This window comes from Trachypithecus francoisi, unplaced genomic scaffold (genome assembly GCF_009764315.1).
Source record: "Trachypithecus francoisi isolate TF-2019V2 unplaced genomic scaffold, Tfra_2.0 Lachesis_group16, whole genome shotgun sequence".
NCBI classification, from domain to species: Eukaryota; Metazoa; Chordata; class Mammalia; order Primates; family Cercopithecidae; genus Trachypithecus; species Trachypithecus francoisi.
In genome coordinates, this window is record NW_022681461.1 from 77,151,165 (window position 1) to 77,177,178 (window position 26,014).

The 26,014-nt window shown below is 40.2% G+C and overlaps 3 protein-coding genes and 1 long non-coding RNA gene across 12 annotated transcripts in view; 2 read left to right on the forward strand and 2 right to left on the reverse strand.

The window, feature by feature from the left end:
- Positions 1-16,324, forward strand: part of CTNNAL1 (catenin alpha like 1) — an 80,552-nt gene extending 64,228 nt beyond the window's left edge. For 3 of the 4 annotated variants that reach the window (XM_033237880.1, XM_033237881.1, XM_033237879.1), the window contains 7 exons: positions 6,023-6,073; positions 6,154-6,308; positions 10,644-10,692; positions 14,856-14,912; positions 15,057-15,170; positions 15,838-15,921; positions 16,059-16,324. In XM_033237880.1, coding sequence (XP_033093771.1) covers positions 6,023-6,073; positions 6,154-6,308; positions 10,644-10,692; positions 14,856-14,912; positions 15,057-15,170; positions 15,838-15,921; positions 16,059-16,124 — 576 coding nt within the window. In that variant the 3' untranslated portion in view covers positions 16,125-16,324. Of the gene's footprint in view, positions 1-6,022; positions 6,074-6,153; positions 6,309-6,648; positions 7,315-10,643; positions 10,693-14,855; positions 14,913-15,056; positions 15,171-15,837; positions 15,922-16,058 lie in introns of those variants that run through there. The other variant, XM_033237882.1, reaches the window with a different exon arrangement.
- Positions 7,792-12,625, reverse strand: LOC117098867. The gene is made up of 2 exons (XR_004443622.1): positions 12,033-12,625; positions 7,792-8,023 (listed from the first exon to the last, which is right to left on the reverse strand). It is a non-coding gene; the product is annotated as an uncharacterized LOC117098867 (long non-coding RNA).
- A 1,645-nt stretch (positions 16,325-17,969) lies between the features above and the next one.
- On the reverse strand, positions 17,970-24,665 carry ABITRAM (actin binding transcription modulator). Its single transcript, XM_033237883.1, has 6 exons — positions 24,302-24,665; positions 23,163-23,214; positions 22,412-22,541; positions 19,621-19,697; positions 19,456-19,525; positions 17,970-19,366 (listed from the first exon to the last, which is right to left on the reverse strand). The coding sequence occupies exons 1-6, from the start codon at positions 24,543-24,545 to the stop codon at positions 19,232-19,234; spliced, it is 708 nt and encodes a 235-aa protein (XP_033093774.1). The 5' UTR covers positions 24,546-24,665; the 3' UTR covers positions 17,970-19,231.
- Positions 24,666-24,716: 51 nt separating this feature from the next.
- Positions 24,717-26,014, forward strand: part of ELP1 (elongator complex protein 1) — a 68,604-nt gene continuing 67,306 nt past the window's right edge. For all 6 annotated transcript variants that reach the window (XR_004443621.1, XR_004443619.1, XM_033237874.1 and 3 more), the window contains exon 1: positions 24,717-24,939. The gene's annotated coding sequence lies outside the window, so the exon portion shown is untranslated. The remainder of the gene's footprint in view (positions 24,940-26,014) is intronic.

The window sequence follows — 26,014 nt, forward strand, 5'->3', positions numbered from 1 at the left end:
TCCCACCTATGAGTGAGAACATGCGGTGTTTGGTTTTCTCTTCTTGTGATAGTTTGCTAAGAATGATGGTTTCCAGCTGCATCCATGTCCCTACAAAGGACGCAAACTCATCCTTTTTTTTTTTATGGCTGCATAGTATTCCATGGTGTATATGTGCCACATTTTCTTAATCCAGTCTGTCACAGATGGACATTTGGGTTGATTCCAAGTCTTTGCTATTGTGAATAGTGCCGCAATAAACATACGTGTGCATGTGTCTTTATAGCAGCATGATTTATAATCCTTTGGGTATATACCCAGTAGTGGGATGGGTGGGTCATATGGTACATCTAGTTCTAGATCCTTGAGGAATCGCCATACTGCTTTCCATAATGGTTGAACTAGTTTACAATCCCACCAACAGTGTAAAAGTGTTCCTATTTCTCCACATCCTCTCCAACACCTGTTGTTTCCTGACTTTTTAATGATTGCCATTCTAACTGGTGTGAGATGGTATCTCATTGTGGTTTTGATTTGCATTTCTCTGATGGCGAGTGATGATGAGCATTTTTTCATGTGTCTGTTGGCTGTATGAATGTCTTCTTTTGAGAAATGTCTGTTCATATCCTTTGCCCACTTTTTGATGGGGTTGTTTGTTTTTTCTTGTCAATTTGTTTGAGTTCTTTGTAGATTCTGGATATTAGCCCTTTGTCAGATGAGTAGATTGCAAAAATTTTCTCCCATTCTGTAGGTTGCCTGTTCACTCTGATGGTAGTTTCTTTTGCTGTGCAGAAGCTCTTTAGTTTAATTAGATCCCATTTGTCAATTTTGGCTTTTGCTGCCGTTGCTTTTGGTGTTTTAGACATGAAGTCCTTGCCCATGCCTATGTCCTGAATGGTATTACCTAGGTTTTCTTCTAGGGTTTTTATGGTATTAGGTCTAACATTTAAGTCTCTAATCCATCTTGAATTAATCTTCGTATAAGGAGTAAGGAAAGGATCCAGTTTCAGCTTTCTACTTATGGCTAGCCAATTTTCCCAGCACCATTTATTAAATAGGGAATCCTTTCCCCATTTCTTGTTTCTCTCAGGTTTGTCAAAGATCAGATGGCTGTAGATGTGTGGTATTATTTCTGAGGACTCTGTTCTGTTCCATTGGTCTATATCTCTGTTGTGGTACCAGTACCATGCTGTTTTGGTTACTGTAGCCTTGTAGTATAGTTTGAAGCCAGGTAGCATGATGTCTCCAGCTTTGTCCTTTTGACTTAGGATTGTCTTGGCAATGCGGGCTCTTTTTTGGTTCCATATGAACTTTAAAGCCGTTTTTTCCAATTCTGTGAAGAAACTGATTGATAGCTTGATGGGGATGGCATTGAATCTATAAATTACCTTGGGCAGTATGGCCATTTTCACGATATTGATTCTTCCTATCCATGAGCATGGTATGTTCTTCCATTTGTTTGTGTCCTCTTTTATTTCACTGAGCAGTGGTTTGTAGTTCTCCTTGAAGAGGTCCTTTACATCCCTTGTAAGTTGGATTCCTAGGTATTTTATTCTCTTTGAAGCAATTGTGAATGGAAGTTCATTCATGATTTGGCTCTCTGTCTGTTACTGGTGTATAAGAATGCTTGTGATTTTTGCACATTAATTTTGTATCCTGAGACTTTGCTGAAGTTGCTTATCAGCTCAAGGAGATTTTGGGCTGAGACAATGGGGTTTTCTAAATATACAATCATGTCATCTGCAAACAGGGACAATTTGACTTCTTCTTTTCCTAACTGAATACCCTTGATTTCTTTCTCTTGCCTGATTGCCCTAGCCAGAACTTCCAACACTATGTTGAATAGGAGTGGTGAGAGAGGGCATCCCTGTCTTGTGCCAGTTTTCAAAGGGAATTTTTCCAGTTTTTGCCCATTCAGTATGATATTAGCAGTGGGTTTGTCATAAATAGCTCTTATTATTTTGAGGTACGTTCCATCAATACCAAATTTATTGAGCGTTTTTCGCATGAAGGGCTGTTGAATTTTGTCAAAAGCCTTTTCTGCATCTATTGAGATAATCATGTGGTTCTTGTCTTTGGTTCTGTTTATATGCTGGATTACATTTATTGATTTGCGAATGTTGAACCAGCCTTGCATCCCAGGGATGAAGCCCACTTGATCATGGTGGATAAGCTTTTTGATGTGCTGCTGAATCCGATTTGCCAGTATTTTATTGAGAATTTTTGCATCAATGTTCATCAGGGATATTGGTCTAAAATTCTCTTTTTTGTGTGTCTCTGCCAGGCTTTGGTATCAGGATGATGTTGGCCTCATAAAATGAGTTAGGAGGATTCCCTCTTTTTCTATTGATTGGAATAGTTTCAGAAGGAATGGTACCAGCTCCTCCTTGTACCTCTGGTAGAATTCAGCTGTGAATCCATCTGGTCCTGGACTTTTTTTGGTTGGTAGGCTATTAATTATGCCTCAATTTCAGAGCCTGCTATTGGTCTATTCAGGGATTCAACTTCTTCCTGGTTTAGTCTTGGAAAAGTGTAAGTGTCCAGGAAATTATCCATTTCTTCTAGATTTTCTAGTTGATTTGCGTAGAGGTGTTTATAGTATTCTGTGATGGTAGTTTGTATTTCTGTGGGGTCGGTGGTGATATCCCCTTTATCATTTTTTATTGCGTCTATTTGATTCCTCTCTCTTTTCTTCTTATTAGTCTTGCTAGCGGTCTGTCAGTTTTGTTGATCTTTTCAAAAAACCAACTCCTGGATTCATTGATTTTTTGGAGGGTTTTTTGTGTGTCTCTATCTCCTTCAGTTCTGCTCTGATCTTGGTATTTCTTGCCTTCTGCTAGCTTTTGAATGTGTTTGCTCTTGCCTCTCTAGTTCTTTTAATTGTGATGTTAGAGTGTCAATTTTAGATCTTTCCTGCTTTCTCTTGTGGGCATTTAGTGCTATAAATTTCCCTCTACACACTGCTTTAAATGTGTCCCAGAGATTCTGGTATGTTGTATCTTTGTTCTCATTGGTTTCAAAGAACATCTTTATTTCTGCTTTCATTTCGTTATGTACCCAGTAGTCATTCAGGAGCAGGTTATTCAGTTCCATGTAGTTGAGCGGTTTGGATTGAGTTCTTAGTCCTGAGTTCTAGTTTGATTGCACTGTGGTCTGAGAGACAGTTTGTTATAATTTCTGTTCTTTTACATTTGCTGAGGAGTGCTTTACTTCCAATTATGTGGTCAATTTTGGAATAAGTGCAATGTGGTACTGAGAAGAATGTATATTCTGTTGATTTGGGGTGGAGAGTTCTATAGATGTCTATTAGGTCCGCTTGGTGCAGAGATGAGTTCAATTCGTGGATATCCTTGTTAACTTTCTGTCTCGTTGATCTGTCTAATGTTGACAGTGGAGTGTTGAAGTCTCCCATTATTATTGTATGGGAGTCTAAGTCTCTTTGTAAGTCTCTAAGGACTTGCTTTATGAATCTGGGTGCTCCTGTATTGGGTGCATATATATTTAGGATAGTTAGCTCTTCCTTGAATTGATCCCTTTACCATTATGTAATGGCCTTCTTTGTCTCTTTGATCTTTGATGGTTTAAAGTCTGTTTTATCAGAGACTAGGATTGCAACCCCTGCTTTTTTTTGTTCTCCACTGCTTGGTAGATCTTCCTCCATCCCTTTATTTTGAGCCTATGTATGTCTCTGCATGTGAGATGGGTCTCCTGAATATAGCAGACTGATGGGTTTTATCCAGTTTGCCAGTCTGTGTCTTTTAATTGGAGCATTTAGTCCATTTACATTTAAGGTTAATATTGTTATGTGTGAACTTGATCTGCCATTATGATATTAACTGGTTATTTTGCTCGTTAGTTGATGCAGTTTCTTCCTAGCCTCGATGGTCTTTACATTTTGGCGTTTTTGCAATGGCTGGTACCAGTTGTTCCTTTCCATGTTTAGGGCTTCCTTCAGGTTCTCTTGTAAGGCAGGCCTGGTGGTGACAAAATCTCTAAGCATTTGCTTATCTGTAAAGGATTTTCTTTCTCCTTCACTGATGAAACTTAGTTTGGCTGGATATGAAATTCTGGGTTAAAATTCTTTTCTTTAAGAATGTTGAATATTGGCCCCCACTCTCTTCTGGCTTGTAGAGTTTCTGCCGAGAGATCTGCTGTTAGTCTGATGGGCTTCCCTTGTGGGTAACCCGACCTTTCTCTCTGGCTGCCCAAGATTTTTTCCTTCATTTCAACTTTGGTGAATCTGGCAATTATGTGTCTTGGAGTTGCTCTTCTGGAGGAGTATCTTGTGGCGTTCTCTGTATTTCCTGAATTTGAATGTTGGCCTGCCCTACTAGGTTGGGGAAGTTCTCCTGGATGATATCCTGAAGAGTGTTTTCCAACTTGGTTCCATTTTCCCCCTCACTTTCAGGCACCCCAATCAGACGTAGATTTGGTCTTTTTACATAATCCCATACTTCTTGCAGGCTTTGTTCATTCTTTTTCTTCTTTTTCTTTTGGTTTCTCTTCTCGCTTCATTTCATTCATTTGATCCTCAATCGCTGATACTCTTTCTTCCAGTTGATCGAGTCAGTTACTGAAGCTTGTGCATTTGTCACGTATTTCTCGTGTCATGGTTTTCATCTCTGTCATTTCGTTTATGACCTTCTCTGTGTTAATTAGTCTAGCTGTCAATTCTTCCACTCTTTTTTCAAGATTTTTAGTTTCTTTGCGCTGAGTACGTAATTCCTCCTTTAGCTCTGAGAAGTTTGATGGACTGAAGCCTTCTTCTCTCATCTCGTCAAAGTCATTCTCTGACCAGCTTTGATCCGTTGCTGGCGATGGGCTGCGCTCCTTTGCAGGGGGAGATGCGCTCTTATTTTTTGAATTTCCAGCTTTTCTGCCCTGCTTTTTCCCCATCTTTGTGGTTTTATCTGCCTCTGGTCTTTGATGATGGTGACGTACTGATGGGGTTTTGGTATAGGTTTCCTTCCTGTTTGTTTTCCTTCTAACAGTCAGGACCCTCAGCTGTAGGTCTGTTGGAGATTGCTTGAGGTCCACTCCAGACCCTGTTTGCCTGGGTATCAGCAGCAGAGGTTGCAGAAGATAGAATATTGCTGAACAGCGAGTGTACCTGTCTGATTCTTCCTTTGGAAGCTTCCTCTCAGGGGTGTACTCCACCCTGTGAGGTGTGGGGTGTCAGACTGCCCCTAGTGGGGGATGTCTCCCAGTTAGGCTACTCAGGGGTCAGGGACCCACTTGAGCAGGCAGTCTGTCCTTCTCAGATCTCAACCTCCGTGTTGGGAGATCCACTGCTCTCTTCAAAGCTGTCAGACAGAGTCGTTGTGTCTGCCGAGGTCCTGCTGCTTTTGTTGTTGTTGTTGTTGTTAACTGTGCCCTGTCCCCAGAGGTGGAGTCTACAGAGACAGGCAGGTTTCCTTGAGCTGCTGTGAGCTCCACCCAGTTCGAGCTTCCCAGCGGCTTTGTTTACCTACTTAAGCCTCAGCAATGGCGGGCGCCCCTCCCCCAGCCTCGCTGCTGACTTGCGGTTAGATCGCAGACTGCTGTGCTAGCAATGAGGGAGGCTCCGTGGCCGTGGGACCCTCCCGGCCAGGTGTGAGTATAATCTCCTGGTGTGCCTGTTTGCTTAAAGCGCAGTATTGGGGTGGGAGTTACCCGATTTTCCAGGTGTTGTGTGTCTCAGTTCCCCTGGCTAGGAAAAGGGATTCCCTTCCCCGTTGCGCTTCCCAGGTGAGGCGATGCCTCGCCCTGCTTCAGCTCTCGCTGGTCGGGCTGCAGCAGCTGACCAGCATCGATTGTCCGGCACTCCCTAGTGAGATGACCCCAGTACCTCAGTTGAAAATGCAGAAATCACCGGTCTTCTGTGTCACTCGTGCTGGGAGTTGGAGACTGGAGCTGTTCCTATTCGGCCATCTTGCTCCGCCCCCATACTGAATATTTTAAACTGTTGTTACAAGTACTTTGTTATGCTTTGTATTACTATTGTATTTCCTTACAGTTTAATGTACTGCTTTTAAAGATAATCTTAATGTTTTTATTGTCACAGAAGAATAATGGAAACCTGAAATCATTAAAGCCAGACAAGCCTGACTCTGAGGTAAGACCCATTCCTACATCTAATCTTCCTTTTACATCCATAGTGATAAAGTCGTTGTGATTGAAATGTATGTTTCGTAGGAGCAAGCCAAGATAGCAAAGCTTGGACTGAAGCTGGGTTTGCTCACCTCTGATGCTGACTGCGAAATTGAGAAGTGGGAAGATCAGGAGAATGAGATTGTTCAATATGGACGGAACATGTCCAGTATGGCCTATTCTCTGTATTTATTTACTAGGTAAATGTAGTTGTATTTTTATTTTTTAAATCAGTATGATAATATCTGGTGTAAAGAAAAAAAGTTCCATGGGAAATCATTGATAGGTTAAAGTCAGTATCAAATATATGGTAAAAAGACTAAGAGTAGTTACTGTGACAAGTTACTTAAGTGAATGCAATAAGAAGACACATGTATTTAATTAGGATTTACATTTAGAAGGGATCTTCTGCTAGGTTTCGGCCCACTTTCCATCATTGAAATAATTTTACTTCCTGCTTTTTTGTTTTCCTGCATATTGATGCCTCTCCCAGCCAGCATCAGTACGTTAACAAAACATGCCTTTTATGCTTTTATACAGTGATTGACTAGATACAGATAAAGATTGATTAGACACAGATCACAGAATAGAGCTATGAGGCCTATGTCAACAGCGTGCGAAATCTGTGAGTCAGCATTCATTATGTAGAGAATTCCCCTAACTTTAATGTTATCTGACCTATATTCTCTGTCTTGTTCACATTACAAGAGTCTTGATCAAATGCCTTGTTGATGTTAATGTTAGTCATATTTCGGTCTTCCATTATACTAATCTATACATAAGGTATAGTAATTCTGCTTAGTTAAAATCAGTTATCTGCTCAATAATCCACTCTAGAATTTTCTCAAGGAATAACTTCAAGCTTTCACTCAGTTTCTGAAATCTATCTTTTTCACTTTTGGAAACCTGGGAAATACTTGATATCGCCAATTTTCTGGCTCCTCTCCTACTCATTCTGATTTTGAAAAGGTTATCCACAGTGGGACACACCTGTAGGTTGCTTCAGTATTCTAGAGACTGAGTTCAATTAAAGTTGTGAAGGATCTCTGCAACTGTGTGGGATTTGGGACTCAATAAATAGCACCCCCTGCCGGGCGCGGTGGTTCACGCCTGTATTCCCAGCACTTTGGGAGGCCGAGGCAGGCGGATCACGAGGTCAGGAGGTCGAGACCATGCTGGTTAACACAGTGAAACCCTGTCTCTACTAAAAAAAAAAAAAATACAAAAATTAGCCAGGCATGGTGGCGGTCACCTGTAGTCCCAGCTACTCGGGAGGCTGAGGCAGGAAAATGGTGTGAAATTGGGAGGTGGAGCTTGCAGTGAGCCGAGATCGTGCCACTGCACTCCAGCCTGGGTGACAGGGTGAGACTCCATCTCAAAAAAATTTAAAAAAATAAAATTAAAAAAATAAATAATTAGCACCCCCTTTTCCCACCCAAGTTTTGAGCAAAATGAAAAATAAGCAAAAGAATAGGTGGATGGGAGCTGGTAACATTTATATTGATAAAGCTGATATTGGAGAATGTAGTTTATGTCCGTAGGCAATTACGTTTTGAAAAATGATCCCTAGAATTACAAAGTCTTACCTCATAGGGACACAATGTGTCTCTATAAAACACGTGGAAGACCAGTTGTATCTCAAAGGCAGCTTCACTTCCAAGAGAAAAAGGAGAAAAGAAAGGGTTAATGTATTCAATTTATTTTCTGCAAGTCACCAGGAAGACTGAAAAGATAAGATCCACTCCCTTTATGGGATGGGATTAGGTGAGGCAGCAGAGAGAAGTGAGGGATGCTGTGCTGGTGAAGATTCCTCCCTATAGAAGGAGGATTAAGAGTGGGGAAGATGCAGTCCCAAGCTTAGAGGCATCATTTTCCTCTTGATGACGTCTTCTACTTTTTCTAGATAGATAATTCTCTGGAAAAAGAAGGCAGAAATGATAGGAGTTAGAAATTTTGCTGCTGTTTAGCTATCATTTGTCAGTATCATCATATTTTCCATCATTGGAGATCATTCCTTTGGTGGTTTCCTTCCATTGTTCTTAACTGTTGTTAGCAAGCTTCTCCTGTGATTTGAGTCTTCCCAACATGAATTTTGACCTTTTTAAGTTCATAGCTTTTTATAATCTGATGGCCCAGGCCTCCGAAAGAATGCAAAATGGAACTCCTGTGTTTACCCACAATAAATTTGCACAGACTAACTGAAATAACAAAAATCTCAGCTTTTGGCTGGAATCAAGCTAGTTATTTCCATGGTGATGAAAATCATGCTTTTAAAAAATGTTTTTGAATAATAAGACTTGGGGGAATATATTATTACTTAACGAATATAGTTTGATATGTAAAATCTTCCAACATGAAGGGTTCATCAGTAGACTTTTCTGGTTTTTTTTTTTTCTTTTGAGACCGAGCCTTGCTGTGTCGCCCAGGCTGGAGTGCAGTGGCATAATCTCGGCTCACTGCAACCTCCGCCTCCTGAGTTCAAGCAATTCTGTTGCCTCAGCCTCCTGATTAGCTGGGATTACAGGCATACATCATTATGCCTGGCTAATTTTTGTATTTAAAACAAAATTTTTTTTTTTTTTTAAGACGGAGTTTTGCTCTGTTGCCCAGGCTGGAGTGCAGTGGCACAATCTCGGCTCACTGCAATCTCTGTCTCCCGGGTTCAAGTGATTCTCCTGCCTCAGCCTCCCAAGTAGCTGGGACTACAGGCATGTGCCACCATGCCCGGCTACTTTTTGTAGTTTTAATAGAGATGGGATTTCACCATTTTGGCGAGGCTGGTCTCGAACTCCTGACCTCAGGTGATCTGCCCTCCTCAGCCTCTCAAAGTGCTGGGATTACACGTGTGAGCCACCATGCCTGGCCTAATTTTTGTATTTGTAATAGAGATGGGGTTTTGCCATGTTAGCCAGGATGGTCTCAAACTCCTTACCTCAAGTGATCTGCCCACCTTGGCCTCCCAAAGTGCTGGGATTACAGACATGAGCCACCACGTCTGGCCAACTTTCTAAAAAAAGATTATAGCATCCCCTTTAATTAGTTATTATTTCAGAATATTTCAGGATGGCATGCTCAGTATTTTTTGTTTAAGTGTCAGAATAGTAGAGAGTATCCCATGTACACTGGGAAACATGAGGGGTTGCACTATGAGGGGAAGCTCTGTGGAATAGGACTTCTTCCTAGAATATAGTTATTGGATAGTAGTGATGATATTCCAGAGAATAAAATGGGTTTTTCTGTAATAGATAAATACCTTGTGGTGGTTTTGCTGGTCAAATTTATAGCCGTTCCTCAGGCTACTGTTTAAGGTTGTCTTAATAATTTATATTTCTTAATGATTTACATGTAATCATTCATATTTCTTAATAATTTATATATTTAAGATTTTCTAGTGCCTTATAGTTTTTCAAAATTTCAAACTTACTAGTACCTTACAGTTTTTAATGTGGTTTTTGCTTCATCATTTCATTTGACCTTCATGACGGTTTATCGGCAAACAGGAATGATATGTTCACATCTCCTGTCTCTGAAGTGGAAGAACTGGTTGCTACTAGATTCCAGATTTTGTGACTTATCCCTAGTTCTTTGCTCCTCTTAATGCATTTGGTTATTCTTACTATAATTTACTTTTCATTTTTGAGGGTTCTTAATTCTTCTTTGTAGTTTTTAATCTGCTGTTCCTCAATCTTCTGATGAGAGTGGTAGCACAAGTATTATTATGACTACTTTATTAACTCAAAATTGAATGTTAAGTGATATGCCTCATCAAGGTTAGATAACTGAGTTACTACCAGAATTGAAATAAGAATTAGAAGTGAAATGTTCTGACTTTTGGTTTGATCCTCTTTCCATTATGTAACAAAGGCTTTTGGTCAAGACATTATCAGATCTCACATATTTAATTTATGAAATAAAATGAAAAAGGTAAAGAGAAATGGAACTTCAATATAACTTGTTTGTTTAAATTTTTTTATATTATGAAATTAACATACATAAGGTTTACTTGGGGAAAAAGTATCCTAAGAAATAATTGTTAAATATTAAAGTTGCTTTGGCCGGGCGTGGTGGCTCAAGCCTGTAATCCCAGCACTTTGGGAGGCCGAGATGGGCGGATCATGAAGTCAGGAGATCGAGACCATCCTGGCTAACACGGTGAAACCCCATCTCTACATAAAAATACAAAAAAGTAGCCGGGCGAGGTGGCGGACGTCTGTAGTCCCAGCTACTCAGGAGGCTGAGGCAGGAGAATGGCGTAAACCCGGGAGGTGAAGCTTGCAGTGAGCTGAGATCTGGCCACTGCACTCCAGCCTGGGCGACAGAGTGAAACTCCGTCTCAAAAAAAAAAAAAAAAAATTAAAGTTGCTTTAAGAATAAAGTTACAATATTATCAATCTATTCATATTATTCTTCAAAATTTGGGATTTGTTAATACACAAATGTATCTCCTCTATTACATGTTAATATAAAATGTTAATATTATAAAATAAATTTTCAGGTAATAACTTTTTGTTACCTTCTTAACAATTTTATTTTAGAGGAGAGGGGCCACTGAAAACTTCTCAGGATTTAATTCATCAACTAGAGGTATGCCTTGTTTCCATTTTATGCTAGTACTTTGATTTCGGGCTAAAAGTGGGTTATAAATGTTTTCTACATGATTTATTACATCATGTGTATATGCTTACATCTGTACATACCTGTGTGCTACAGAGAGCAGTAGAAACGTAGAAAGGTAGATGGCTTGCGGTGATATTTTGCAAAACTATCCTGACCTCATTGGAAAGAAACTTAAAATATTATGAGCATAAAGTAGAATGGGCTTTACTGATAGTCAACAGATGCAATAAAAGCTTTAGGTTTACCTAAGTAGATGAAAATACCCTGTAAGCAAATGCAAATCCAGAGTTCTAGAAAGACTTTTGGCCTCTTCATTATCGAATTGGATAAAATATATTGATTAAATGAGATAACACATGAGAGAGCATCTGTTAAAATGCTTAAGACTATTAAAGGATATTAAGTACATGTTAGTTTCCTTCTTTCCTGCCATATTCATGATAATTTAGGGCATGAAAGGAGAGACAGATATGCTAACACTCACTCTTGTGCCATGTGTCTTAACAGGACTCCACGTAGACCTATCTATAATTCTACTCCCTCTAGTTAGAAGTTTTAGATTGGCAAGTGGGTTGCAAAATTCCTTTTATGTTTTCCCTGATCCCCATGTTAGCCTGTTTGCCTCTCTAGAACCAAGAGCATTCTTGTATGTAAATTTGAAATTTCTGTCATTTTATCACTCATATAGTTTCCTTTGGTATTCCCATGTATATCTGAGATTTGAAATTTCTATCACATTAGGCTGGGCGCGGTGGCTCACACCTGTAATCCCAGCACTTTGGGAGGCTGAGGTGGGCGGATCATGAGGTCAGGAGATTGAGACCATCCTGGCTAACATGGTGAAACTCCGTCTCCACTAAAAATACAAAAAATTAGCTGGGCATGGTTGCGGGCACCTGCAGTCCCAGCTACTTGGGGGGCTGAGGCAGGAGAATGGTGTGAACCTGGGTGGCGGAGCTTGCAGTGAGCTGAGATCACGCCACTGCACTCCAGCCTGGGTGACAGAGAGAAATTCCGTCTCAAAAAAAAAAAAAAAAGAAAAGAAATTTCTATCACTTTATCATTCTTATATAGTTTTGTCTGGCATTCTGCAGGAAAGGGATTTCAGCATAAGAGGATGATTGTCAACGTAATCAGAAGTATTATAGAAAATATGTCTTCCGGATTTTTCTCTAGACTATAAATGAGCTATTTTGCTTAAGATAGTTGAAATAAATGCTGGACTTTTTTTTTTTTCAGTTTGTCCCAAGTCCATTCTGTCATACTGCCCTGTAGGGTTGTTTTACTACAAAAGATCCACTACTTACCTTCTTCCTATGTGAGCTTAGTCATTAAACCAGTGTCCATTGAATTGTCTCCAAACTGTGATGAACATAAAATCACATACTTCATTCAACAAATATTTATTGAACTTGTGCTGTATGTCAGATCTGGGAGAAAAGAGCTCTGTAGAGAAAAGTGAAAAAGGCAAACCTCCTGCCCCCATAGAGCTTATGTTCTAGTGGCAGAATATAGACAATAAAAATTTAAGCATTCAGTGCACATATGTAAGTACTTGGAGATAAAATCATGTAGGACTAGAATACAGAGGTGGTAGAGGGGTGGTCAGAAAAGACCTCTCTAAGGAGCTAATGTTTGAGTAGAGACAGTAATGAAGTGAGAGAGTTGAATGGATAAATGAGGGTAGAGGATTTTAGATAGCCAGAACAAGTGCAAAGCCCTGAGGTGCAGGGTAGGGCTGGGTGTATCACAAGAGTAAGGAGGTAATTATAGATGGGAGTGAAGTGAGCCAGAAGGAAAGTGGTAAAATGTGATGTCTCTGTAGGCCATGGGGAGAACTTAAATTTTTTTTTTTTTTTTTTTGAGACGGAGTCTCGCTCTGTTGTCAGGCTGGAGTGAGGTGGCACGATCTCGGCTCACTGCAACCTTTCCTCCCGGGTTCAAGTGATTCTTCTGCCTCAGACTCCCGAGTAGCTGGGACTACAGGTGTGCGCTACCACAACCAGCTAATTTTTGTATTTTTAGTAGAGACGGGGCATCACCATGTTGGCCAGGATGGTCTCCATCTCTTGACCTTGTGATTCGCCCACCTTAGCCTCCCAAAGTGCTAGGATTACAGGCCTGAGCCACCACGCCCAGCCAATCCTATTATGTTTTAAGTAAGGTTTTTGGCTCGGCCAACAGAGTAAGTGGTAGTGCCATTTTCTGAGATAGGGAACACTGAGGGAGAATACTAGATTTAGAGGGTGGAAATCAAGCATTTTGTTTTGCACATGTTAAGTACAAGGTCAGATAGGATATACACTTGGCCTTCCCTATCTGCAGGTTTTGCAACTGCAGATTCAACCAACTATGGATTGAAAATATTCAAAACAGTAAAAACAGGCTGGGCACAATGGCTCACTCCTATAACCCTAGCACTTTGGGAGACCAAGCTGGGAGGATCACTTGAGTCCAGGAGTTTGAGACCAGCCTGGGCAACATAGTGAGACCTTGTCTCTACAAAAAATAATTTATAAAAACTAGCGGGGCATGGTGGCACACACCTGTAGTCCTAGCTACTCGGGAGGCTGAGGCAGGAGGATTGCTTGAGCCTGGGAGGTCGAGGCTTTAGTGAGCTGTGATCCCACCACTTCACTTCACTCTGGGCAACAGAGTGAGACCCCTGTCTCAAAAAAAAAAATAAAAGGAAGAAAACCAATAAAACATAATAACAGTTAAAAAAAAATACATTTTAACAAGTTAGAGTTCCAAGGGGGGAAAAACAATACAGTATAACTACGATTTACTTAGTATTTACATGAACTATAATTATAATTTAGAGATGAGATGATTTAAAGTATATGGGATGATGTGTGTAGGTTATATGCAAATACTACACTGTTTTATTTAAGGGACTGAAGCATCTACAGATTTTAGTATCCTTGGGGAAGTCTGGGAACCAATCTCCCGTGGATACTGAGGGATGGCTGTACAAGACAGATGTCAGGATAGTTCAGGAGTGCAGACAGAGACTTGGGAGTTATCAGCTTTCAGGTAGTTTTAAAATCATCATACTCTATGAGACAGACATGGATTTTGTCCCCAAGGGGTTTGCAGTCTAGAAGGAAAGAGAAAGTTTGCAGAATAGAAAGTGGTAACATGAAGTGATAAGGAACACTTGGGGAAGTGAATCATTTCATTTGGTTGGAATCTAGATGTAAAGTTTACTGGTTTCCCTTTTAAAGGGAAGGTTGCAAAGTACGATTTGACCTTGAGATCACTTTATCCAATGATAGCAAGGTGTTAAGCCTTTTGAATAGAGGGTAAAAACTAACTCTGGAATTATTGCCTCCTCCTTCTTAGTATTCTTTAATTTATTACAAAGACCTATTACTTTCATTCACAAATCACTCTCAGATTTTCCCTGTTCTCTCCATTATTACTGCTGCCACCTAAAACTAAGCCTTCCTCCCTTTACTCCCCTGGCATCTCACTCTGAAATACTCTGCAAACCATCTTAACATAATATCCTAAATACTTCTATCATACCTGACCAACTTTGTTTTTCACGGTTCTTCTCCATCATCCTGTTCATCTCACTAAATTATAGAATTTATGGTACATGGTGAATAGTGAAAATTAATCTGAAAAAAAAAAAAAAAAACCCAGCAACAAAAACCAACCACCTGGATTGGTTCTCTCAAATGTCCGTATGGATGGGTGACAAATTTTGTCTTGCCTAGATGGAAGTGGGAAGGTCCTAACCCTTTTGACCTCATGCTTGAAAATTCATCATCCTTTTATAATTGAGCATATTTGAGATAAGCTCTAGGTCCCTTGAGTAATCTAGACATAATTTGTGTGGCTGAATATCACACATCTGCGTGACCCTCCAGAATAATTGGAGGTCTGGTGTAGAGAAGCCTCTCCAGGGATGGATTCTGCATCTGGTCTGTGAAAACTCCTTCTGAAAACAGTTAAACCCTTGTGCATTACTGGTACAGGAAAAAGTTTAGGAGTTCCATGACAGACTTTTTATGTCTAGGCTTTATTTTTTAAATTCTATGTAAAAAACATTAGTAAGTGTATTTCTTACCAACTATCCATAGACATCAGTCTAAAATAGTGGTGTTTTCTCTTTCTATCAGGTTTTTGCTGCAGAGGGTTTAAAGCTTACTTCCAGTGTACAAGCTTTTTCAAAACAGGTAACACATGTCTACCTGCCTGGTGCTGGTGGTGGTATTATATATACCCACTTTGGGGGTATAATATCAAGGTATAAAGGTATTTAAGGTATTAAAGATGGAGTTTTGTTGTGGGCTGTTATAACTTGCTAAATTACATTTCAGCTGAAAGATGATGACAAGCTTATGCTTCTCCTGGAAATAAACAAGCTAATTCCTCTATGCCACCAGCTCCAGACAGTAACTAAGACTTCTTTGCAGAATAAAGTATTTCTAAAGGTAAAAGAGACATTTGAAAAACTTTCACACATCTCTCTTTATCTGGTTAGTGAAAGCCCCTTTTTCTTCAAATAAAGTGTTAATACCCACAGAAGGGCAATTTTATTTCCTTTTTTTCATGCCTTGTCTACAGGAATCATTTATTATCTACCCTTATAACTGACCCCAGAGAGTAGCAAATTCACCAAAGAAAGTAGTTTTTGGGACATCATTTATTCCATAGCACTGAGCAGCTACCCTTCAGTTCTGAAGTCATTACTTCTGTAACTAGGACACAGGTGCCTCCGAGTCTGGTCTCCCATAATTTGTCTGAGACAATATGGGTTTGTGCCCACAACGCAGAGTGCAAGGAATTGCAAAAGGATGGGATTTAATTCCACTATTTGGAGTGTTTTGAGAAGCCCCTAAACAGCCTGCAGTAGAATGATTAATTTTTTCACCCACTCTTTCTGCTGAGGTTCCATGAGATAGACATGAAATGTAGGCAGTGACCCCTGCACCTGTGTCCTGGGGCTTTAAGTCAGCTCATGTGCCTAAATCCATATATCTTTCACAATCCCTTAGATTTCCATATGGAGAAAATTTTATCATGTTAAAACTAAATAAATGGTAAGGTCTTTTAAATACTACTTTTAGAATATCATTTGCATGCTTTTTGTCACTGTAGGTTGATAAGTGTATTACAAAGACAAGATCCATGATGGCTCTCTTAGTCCAACTTCTTTCACTTTGTTATAAACTGCTGAAGAAGGTGAGATAGCTTTTCTATTTTAGACTCATACTTTAAAAATTGGTTAAAAGGAAAATGCAAAAGAAAATAGTTACTATTTAATTTTGTAATTTTTTTTTCAGAGTGAAACAGATACTAATTGTCTTAACTCTTTCCAGCTTCAGATGGAAAATAACGGATGGGTCTCAGTTACAAATAAGGACAGTATGGATGGTAAAATTTGAGAAGCTTTTGGGATCAGATCTCGGGAACATCATGTGATGAAGCTGACATTTTTAAAAAGCAAATGATCCTTTATGTTTTTGGAAATTCATCAATTTTATAAAGAAAACAATATTGAAATTTTGCTCTATTTTCTGATCATGAAACTGATTGTAAAGCTTTTTGACAACTAATAAATGTCATGGCAATTGCTAGATTCTAATTGTAGTGTGATTTAAAAATGGAACATTGCACTAGTGTTCTTTAAAAGTCAAACCAAATATCCCAACTGTCCAAAGGATAATTTAATCCAAAGAAGCTATTTTGAATATGTGTTCGCCTTTGGCATATTTTACCTTAACTGTTTTCTTTCTTTATCATCTAGATCACTAATTTCAGCAGCAAACATACAGTAGTCTGGGTGAACGCAGGGTTTTCCTTAAACCTGTGGACTCTTCTTCAATCCCTCTCTTTACCAAGTGTGACAAAAATCCCCTTGATGACCCTGTCCCAGATCATCCATGTGAGCAGCAAGTTTGTTCCCTAATAAGCATTTTATACAGCAAGGGTGGGTCTGCTGTGCTGTGTATGTCCCTCACCTACTCCCAAAAACAAGGTAATGGAACTCCACAGAATCCTGGAACAACTCCTGGAGAATATGAGATGGGTTTTTGGTTCTAGTTCTAGCGTAGCTGACTGAATATTAGCTGGGATTCTAAGCCTATCTTTTAGGCTTAAAAGATATTTTGAACTTTCTCAGTATTGATTGATGGAATGGAAGATAAAGACAGAATAAGGAAGCCAAGAAGCTATCTAAATTCTTAATATCATACTACATATATATATATATATGTGTGTGTGTGTGTATATATATATATATACGGCTTTGAAATGTTCACTATAAAACAAAAAACATCATTGTTTAGTTTTTTAAATTTAGGAGTTTAAAGCTTTTCTTGTTTTTGTGGGTGGGGTCATGATTGAAGGATCTGTTTTACAGGTTTTCTCCTTATAATACAGTATGGCCAACTTTGTGGTGGACTCCAGTCATAGTATTTGTATCTTAATGCTTTGACATTCATTTTGAAATCTAACAGGGCATGTCAGTTACCAAATGGCAGTAGATAATATAAGCTCATCGGATGATCTTTATCTGGGTAAGCCACCACAATCAGTATTCACAAAAGATCTGGAAGAACCACAGTACTGTCAACTGACCACAGCTAGTCAATATTTTATTGAGGAAAATTTTCACTGTAGTCCTTCGGGAGAAAATGTGATGCACTTAGCTCTGTTAATAACCTTTGTAAAATCGTTCCTTAAACAGTCAAAATCATTAAGCATGATTTTTATTCTCTGAAACCAAAGTATTATTTTAAATGACAATAGAAATAACGGGAGAATGATGTGAGGTAATGTTATATGTAAAATGCTATACACAATTCTTTTACTATGTTTAGTGTCTTTGTTTTATGAAGCCTTTAAGAGTCATTGTGCTACTTAAAGTGAGGATCTGCTGGTTTGTTTATATTTTCAGCTAATAGCACCATCATGGAGGTGTTTATCCATTTACTACATATATCATGTCTGGGGGTTATATTTAGGGGGACAGTTATCCTGGCACTCAGATTGTAAGTTTTTCCTGTGAACCAAAATGTTAAGTTTTATTTACAAAATAATACTTTGTAAATCATTAAAACTTAAAAATCCCAACCCCCACTTGTACTTTCATCAGATAGTATTTTTGCATACTTGAAAAAATAATATTCTCTAATGAAAGAGCAAGTGGAGGTTGGGAAGGGGTAACTTACAACTTCAACAGCATAAAAGGATAGATAACTAATGGAATTTATATATCAAATGATTTCTTCTGTATAAAAGTATATTTTATTTAAAAACAGGGATATTGAAATGTATGTTATAGCCCTTATAGAAAAATAACGTTTTATAGTCCTTTTATTTGAAATTCAGTGTTTAATCACTCTTAAACTATAAATTCATAGTTGTTGGAGGTTTTTTTTAGTTTAAATGATGTGAAAGCATTTGTTCCATTCAAAGGCCTCTATGCCTTTGAATGACATATTCTCAGTAACTTCTTTGCCGGTAACTAGAGATTGTGAGACTGAGTGACTATAATGTGCATATTTCAAGAATTCGCTTCCCACTGCATTATAACACATTTCCTAGGAAAGCTTTTGTATTTTTCATAGCCTTTTCACATATCCCTCATTTAAGAAGTCACAGTGTTGCAGTTTTACTTTATTTCAGAGGGGAAGGCCATCTTGTTGACATAAGCCGGGACAGAAGATACAATATATTCTCTACTCTGGCCTCTTCCCTACAACCTAAAAGGGAGAGGAGTTGAGGCAGGTGGGTTAGGACTAGGCATTTTGGTAGGCACATTATAGGAGACTGAGTAAGAAAGACAGGTTAGGTTTTTTTAAACTTCAAACTTTAGGAAAACGAGGCAAAAGCAATAACCATACCATATGTTCAAACAGAAATAGGTTAAAATGTAGTAGTTATCCCTTGGTTTACATAGGGGATTGGTTCCAGGACCTTCCACATATACCCAAATCCACACATGAGTACTCAAGTCCTGCAGTTGGCCCTTCGGAACTAAGTATATGAACCTGCTCTGTAAGTGGGTTTCATGTTTGGTTAATGATTTATTTTTGATTCGTTGATAGCTGAAAACAGTGCGTGCATAAGTGGACCCTTGCAGTTCAAACCCATGTTGTTCAAGGGTCAAATGCATTTACTTTTGGATTATGGGATGATGGGTAAATTATTTTTATTTGGCTACTTAAAAATTTTCTGTATTTTCTAAATTTTCTTCAAAGAGCTTTGTTTTTAATCAGAAAAACATCCCTTGCATGCCAGTTGTTAGAGAGATGCAAGAGAACAGGGTGAGTACATGGGCAGGCCAGATCTGGCAGGCTGTAGACAAATGGGAACCAAGGCTCATCATGCAAGACAGAGAAGGAAAACTAAGTGAAGCACTAGGTCTCCCCTGCATATGGCTGGCTGTTAGGTATGCTTTACATATACTGGTTCTTCTGCTTTAGTGCCCTGATGGTTTAGGCCAGGTAACAAGAATCCCGCTTCGCTTTTTATTCCATGTCAGTCCTCATGACGTAGTTGTGGCATTAATGCGTTTCACTATGACTTCTTCATATTGTTTTTGTGTCAGTAACCCTTCTGTTATGCTTTTACTTTCTTCAAATTTGGGTAACACAACTGCAATGTAGCCTTCAGTGGATGGCTGGAAAGGAAAGAACATTTAGTACTGTCAAATGATGAAAAAAATCCAATAAAAGGTATGCGGATGAGATCATACTTTTTCTCTTTTACCTTTTCTTGAAGAATAGATGGCTTATGGAGAATGTTTTCATTCACTTCCATCAAACGTCCTCTAACACAACTATTTAAAAAATTTAAGATTTCAGCGTGCTTACTTAGTAAAAAAAAAAATTCCCTCCCTTTGGTCTCCTAAATGGTGGCTAAAAAGTTACTCACCTAGATACAGTATATTCTTCACCATCTGAGCAGTAAATCTTACAGAGAGGTGCAAGCTCTGTTAGAAACTGTGCCCCCTGTATAATAAGACGGAAGAAGTAATCAATTGATGGACATTTCCACTTTCCTTTGAGAAACAGCCCTTAGGTGTATAACAGGATGTATTCCTGGAACTGGTGTTTTAAAAAATCAATTACCTCAGTATATAAAAACCATTCATTAATTTCAAAACCTATATGAATATAAGTACTTACTGTGTGCCAGGTGCCATCCCAGGCTCTAGGGAAAAAAACTAATATACATGATAAATGGGAATTACAGACTACTAATATATTTTATCAACTATAAACCAGAAAACTACATATAACCAGGCATAAAGATTTCAAAAGTGTGGGAAAATCCATCAAGAAATAATATAAAATTCAATGTGACATAGTATGACAGCAATATTTTATAGTTAGTTTAAGACTTCTACCTCATTTTAATATTATAACTTAATAGATAAAAGAACTTATTTACCAGGGTCAATCACTAAGACTTTTTGAAGAAGGGATACTGTTCTTTTTTTTTCCCCCTCTCTTTTAAATCCCTAGTGTGTTAGTAAGGGATTATTTTTTCTAATTAAGAAAAACAAAAACAAAAACATGCACTTTAAGGAAAATGTGGAAAACAAGTTTTAAGTAGCAAAATAAAAATAATTGACCCATGAGTCAATACTACATTTTGATGTGTATGTGTTTGAATGTTATGGTATGGTTATTGTTTCATGTACTCCACTAGATGAACATACCTGGGGAGGCTCTCACAAGTATCTACAGGGAGGCTCATGAGAGCCAATGCAGGCATGTTTCATGTGTTGCCCTCTTTTCTCCCATGAATTTTTGCTGTAGTGGACATCGGCATTTCAGGTTAAGACGCTATTCTTTATGACCCCTTTATTTACCACTCAAAACATTTTTAGATGGCATTCAGATATTACTGTATTGGCTTCACTCCTCTGCATGTGGGTTCTTCATTTTAAAGTACTAGTCATTGTGACTCTCTGCTTCTGAAAGGAAGGGGAAGGCTTGTGTCAAAAGAGCAGACACAAAAGAGCTAGGTCTGTGCCAAAAGAGCAGAAGTATTTTGATGCCTTTTTTATCACCTCCTTTGGGAGAATGATTGGCAGTTCTGAGACCCAATGAACACTTACCTGTAGTGGGTTCAATATGCAGGTCCTTCTCTGTTCTTCACTTGTAACAAGAGTGTTACTTATTTTTTATTTTTATTTTTTTGAGACAGGGTCTTTTTCTGTCATGCAGGCTGGAGTGCAGTCGTGTCATCATGGCTCACTGCAGCCTTGATTCCTGTGCTTAAGTGATCTTCCTACCTCAGCCTCCTGGGTAACTGGGACTATAGGCACATGCCACCATGCCCAGCTAATTAAATTTTTTTTTTTTTTTGGTAGAAATGAGGTCTTGTTATGTTGCCTAGGTTTGTCACAAATTCCTGGCCTCAAGTGATCCTCCCACCTCGGCTTCCCAATAGGCATGAGCAACTATACCTGCCTTAAGTGTTACTATTTTGGACAGAGATTTATCATTGAAACTTTGGAAGTCTTAAGTGTTATTGTAACTTGTAGACTATCTTTTAAGAAAGGTGCATGCTTTTCTAAGTCCACTGGTTTCTTGAGTGAGGAAAAATCAATAACTGTAAGGCACATTATTAGGGGACTTCAGGCCTACAAAGGAGGGTTTGAATAAGGGTCTCCTAGAATAGTGAGAACAATTAGCAGAAACTCTTAGTATGAACTCAGTAAATGAAGGACGTAAATCATCCACAGAAACTTTCCCAACAAGTGGGTTTATAAAGACATTTTAATATGTCACTAAATTCTCCTTGGTATGATACTCTTTTAATCATCTATCCATTTTGCCTAGAGTTACAGAGGGTAGAGCTAGCATTCTGTATAACCAAGTGTTGTGTGCAGGTACAGGGGGTGGGTAGATATGTATTACATTGACAATGCTTTAGGAATGGAAAAATGTAATTATTTTCTCATATTCATTTTTTTTTTTTTTTTTTTTTTTGAGACGGAGTCTTGCTCTGCCGCTCAGGCTGAAGTGCAGTGGTGCGATCTCAGCTCACTGCATCCTCTGCCTCCCAGGTTCAAGCCATTCTCCTGCCTCAGCCTCCTGAGTGGCTGGGATTACAGGTGCCCACTACGACGCCTGGCTAATTTTTGTATTTTTATAGAGATGGGGTTTCACCACATTGGCCAGGCTGGTCTTGAACTACTGACCTCGTGATCCACCCACCTCGGTCTCCCAAAGTGCTGGGATTACAGGCATGAGCCATTCTGACTGGCCCATGGTTTTTTTTTTTTTTTCTTACTCCCTTGGGAATTTTTTTTGTGTTTAATTTACATGTGGAAATATATGGTAAAGAAGAGTTGGTCACCTAAATTTTACAGAACTCGAGATACTAGTTTAATACAACTAGAAGGGACAAAATATCTTGTTACATTGCTATTAGAGTTCTCCTTTCAAAGGCCTGCCTTCCCCCTCCCCTATCCTGGGCATTGTAGGGATAGTAGCACAGAACCTAATAAAACAGATACTACACCTCCTGAGATACCTAATTTTTGGGAGTCTGAGAATTTCTTTAGGTGAAAGTATACTTAAAATCAGCACCTCAAACTGCTAGAGAAGTGTGCTAAGCATATGCTACTGGATTCTAAGGTTCATTGGATCTATTATTACCATGAATATAGAGGATGTAAGTATATAATCACAGAATTACAGGAACATACCCGCTTAAATTTCCCAGAGACCTTGTTCTGAAGTCTGCTACAGTTGGTACTGATCTGATAGGAAATGCTTTTAATTGTTTTTCCACTTTGAAGAACTGGATGAGATTCGGCCAATGTGATGACACATATTCTACAAGGAGAAAAAATTGATCCTGTGTGATTGCTTGGAATAATTTTTCCTCCCATAATTCTTATTGTAACAAGAATGTATGAACTGATATTTGTTTAGTCAAACTATCATCTTCCTCCTTTTTTCTTTGGCTACTATTGGGGCATAACTGTAGAAAGGAGAATACAATAATAAAAGAGAAAACAAGATTGAATTTCTTTCCCAGGAAAGGGAAGAGTACCAGAGGTCTTTAGGTAGGTTGCATTGGGGTAGAAGACAAAAAAATAAGGCATGCCTGTGTATACAAGATACCATGTATGTCTCTACCGTAGCCCTTTCTGTGGGCTCTTAACAGTTCAGTAGTTGGGCACAGACTGGCCACTTCAGGTAGTAGCTGATGATGTGGTCCTCCATTTGGGTGTTTGAGTAATCAAATTTATTTGTTCAGAGTAGCCAGGCACTGGAATACTCATTCTTGCCAAACAAATTCCTATAATAATACCATTTCAACACAGTAGAAGACAATTAATGCATGTTTGTTTAGTGAGCATTTGTTCAATCCAAGACTACAAGACCATACCAGGCTACAATACCAGAAAAAAAAAAAAGGTTTTGATAATTTAAAATTCACAATTTGCTTACCGGTTAGAGTGCTGTAGTATACAGTGGTCCTCACAAAATTTTCCTTTGACATCTAGAAGAATAAATGAGTCTGTTGGTGGCTGAAATCAATACTTACTACCACTATGTGGTACTTTCTTTGGGTCATAGAGATAGTTAATAATGAAGATTGGACACACACATGCTGCATGCTGGTCACTGCTATCCCTACATTACTCAAAAAGACATACCCAAAGGCTTCCTGGAAAGTATTTAAAGAGATCTGGCCCAGACCGAATAATTTATTCAACATTAAGGTAATTAACTCCTTGCTCCATCTTACTTTACACTCACTTCAAAATGAGTACACACAGTATTTTTACTAGGAAAATGCAATTAGCATCCCATTCTTTATGATATATATTTTTTGTTGGTGGTTTCCAGGACTGTTCTGATGTTGGTGCAAGTCCGACATTCTGGGAAACCCCTCAGTCATGGGTCAACTAGGACAGGTTGGTCACCCTATGTTTGACCAACAGAAAATATGCTACAATATATATATATTTTTAACTGAGTATAACCATTATCACTGAATGAAAGGAAGAAAGGAGAGTCCCAAACGATGCTCCTGCCACTGGTACTGCTTACACAAAACAGTACAAAAAAAATACCTACTTCTAAGTGGAAGATGAACAATACCGGTGGCGTCTCCTTAAGTAAATGTGTAATCCTGCTTTCAAAATGTCTCTAATCTAACCCACCGTCTTCTCGCCAGCCCTACTGTCTCTACCTTGGTTTCGATCTGATCATTTACATAATTTTATGTATCGCTACTCTCTGTGAGAGTGAGCCCCTCAATCCCTCCAGGCACTTCAGGACTGTGGCAACCCAGCCCTGCGCCTACCTCCGGGGCCTCCGTTTAGAGTACTCATCTTCCCGCGAGCAACACCCTAGAGCTCGCACTGCAATCGCCGGTCCCAGAATACGCCCTGAAGTATTTCAGGCCACCAGGTCTTCGCAAATGCCACTACCTGGGCCTAGACGGAACACAGAAGTCCAGCTCCTTCTGACGTGGGGAGGGAGCGCCAGGGAGAGCGCGCGTGGCTTACGATCTGTCAACGTAGTCTCCACAACATTAGGCCAATGCGGCCAAGGAGGGATCAACATCACTCTGCACTTACCCGGTTTGTACCAGCGAGTGAAGTATCGATCCACGAGCGAAGGCACCACCGGCTCCGCGGCTTCGGTCTCGGTAGCCATGGCGACCTCCGGCGCCGCCACCCCTCCCTCCCGGACCCCAGGCGCTTCCTCCGCGCAGCCCGGACTGGGCGTGCTCTTCCGGCGCGCAGCGCGTGTCGTGCGCACGCGCGCTCCTCCCGGCTCCGCAGTTTCCGCACCCCATAACTGTGCTTTGGGGTTCCACATCAAAACAGAGATCAAATACAAAAGTGTGGGCAGATGGGCAAGAGGGCAGAGGGACAGGGGACGCGGCCAATGTAGCTCCTCTACCTCTACGGTGCCAGGGCTACAAAGAAGGCCGGCCCCCGTAAGTGACCCGGGAAGCGGGCCCGGCCACGCACCCTCCGCTGGATGACGTCACCCCGCGCCGCACTCCGCAGGCCGGGCCCGACTAGTTGACGCGACCATTGCGCAGCTGGCCTCTGCCGTGCTTCAGCGCACCCCTGGAGGCCTAGTGCGCTCGGTGAGAGAGCGGAACCTAGGACAGAGACGCGTGCGCAATTCGGGGCGGACTCTGGGTAGCCGGCTGCGCGTGGCTGGGGAGGCGAGGCCGGATGCACCTCTGTTTGGGGGTCTTCAGGTAAGCCATCCATCCGGGGCAGGGGCACGGGAGTGGACCCCTCCGCCAGCGGTGTCCGGGTGAAAGAGACCCGGAGGCTCCTCTGCTTGCTGCGGGCCGGGGACTGGAGTGCGGGCTGCACCACCTCTTTCCTAGAGCCTTAAATTATTTTTGCAGTCTTGCCACCTGCTCCATCGGGGGCGCTGGGAGGCGCGACAGCCCAGGGATGCCTGCTGCACCTCCAGCCAGACTTAACTCAGCCTCTTGATTGCTTGCAGGGGGTTGATAATAACGCTGAAAGCGAGAGCATTAATTCACGATGGAAGGCGGCGGTTAATAGAGGCTCGGGTGCTGCGGTGCGGGTCCTTTCTCGCGGCTGAGACTTCTTCGTGGGGGTGGTGTCCTCTGTGCTTCTCCATCTAACGTGGTGTCTTAACGTGGCTTTCTTTCCCGTTAACGATGATCTCCGTGGAGACAGTGGCTGCCTGAGTAATCTTCAGATCCCAGCACTTAGCAGGTGCCCAGTCGGTGTTGGATGTAGGCCACAGACAGGATCGTAAAGAATTCAACTGTGTATTGACAGCCACAGCCACGGCGCTAACCAATGAATAGATCAATATGAAGAGTAAGCAGAAAGGCAGCAAAGACAGTTTTCCAGCTCGGGGACATAGCGTAGAAGTGGCCTGTCCCGAAATAGTGGGAACTGTCATTTGGGGGAAGAATAGCAACTTCTTTGCTTTCCAGGTCGCATTTGATGTGCATGTGAGACATGCTTGTGATTCTATCAGGAGGTTGGAAATGTGGGTTTAGTGATCAATTTGGGCTAATTCAGTCAGGGCTAGGCATTTAGGCCTAATCAGCGTATTCGTGATCTGCCTGGTACATGTAATCATGCATATGATATCTAGCCAAGAGGTGGATAGTTGAAGGGACAAGGGAAGAAAATGAAGGAGTTGTCAGAAAATTTAAGAGAGAATTCACTATTGACCTTTGGTGTGGAGGAATCTTTAGCACATTTAAGGACTGAGAAAAGTTTGAATCAGTGGAGGCAGGAAGTTTGGAGGTTGCAGATGTCAGAGAAAGAGTATCAATAGGC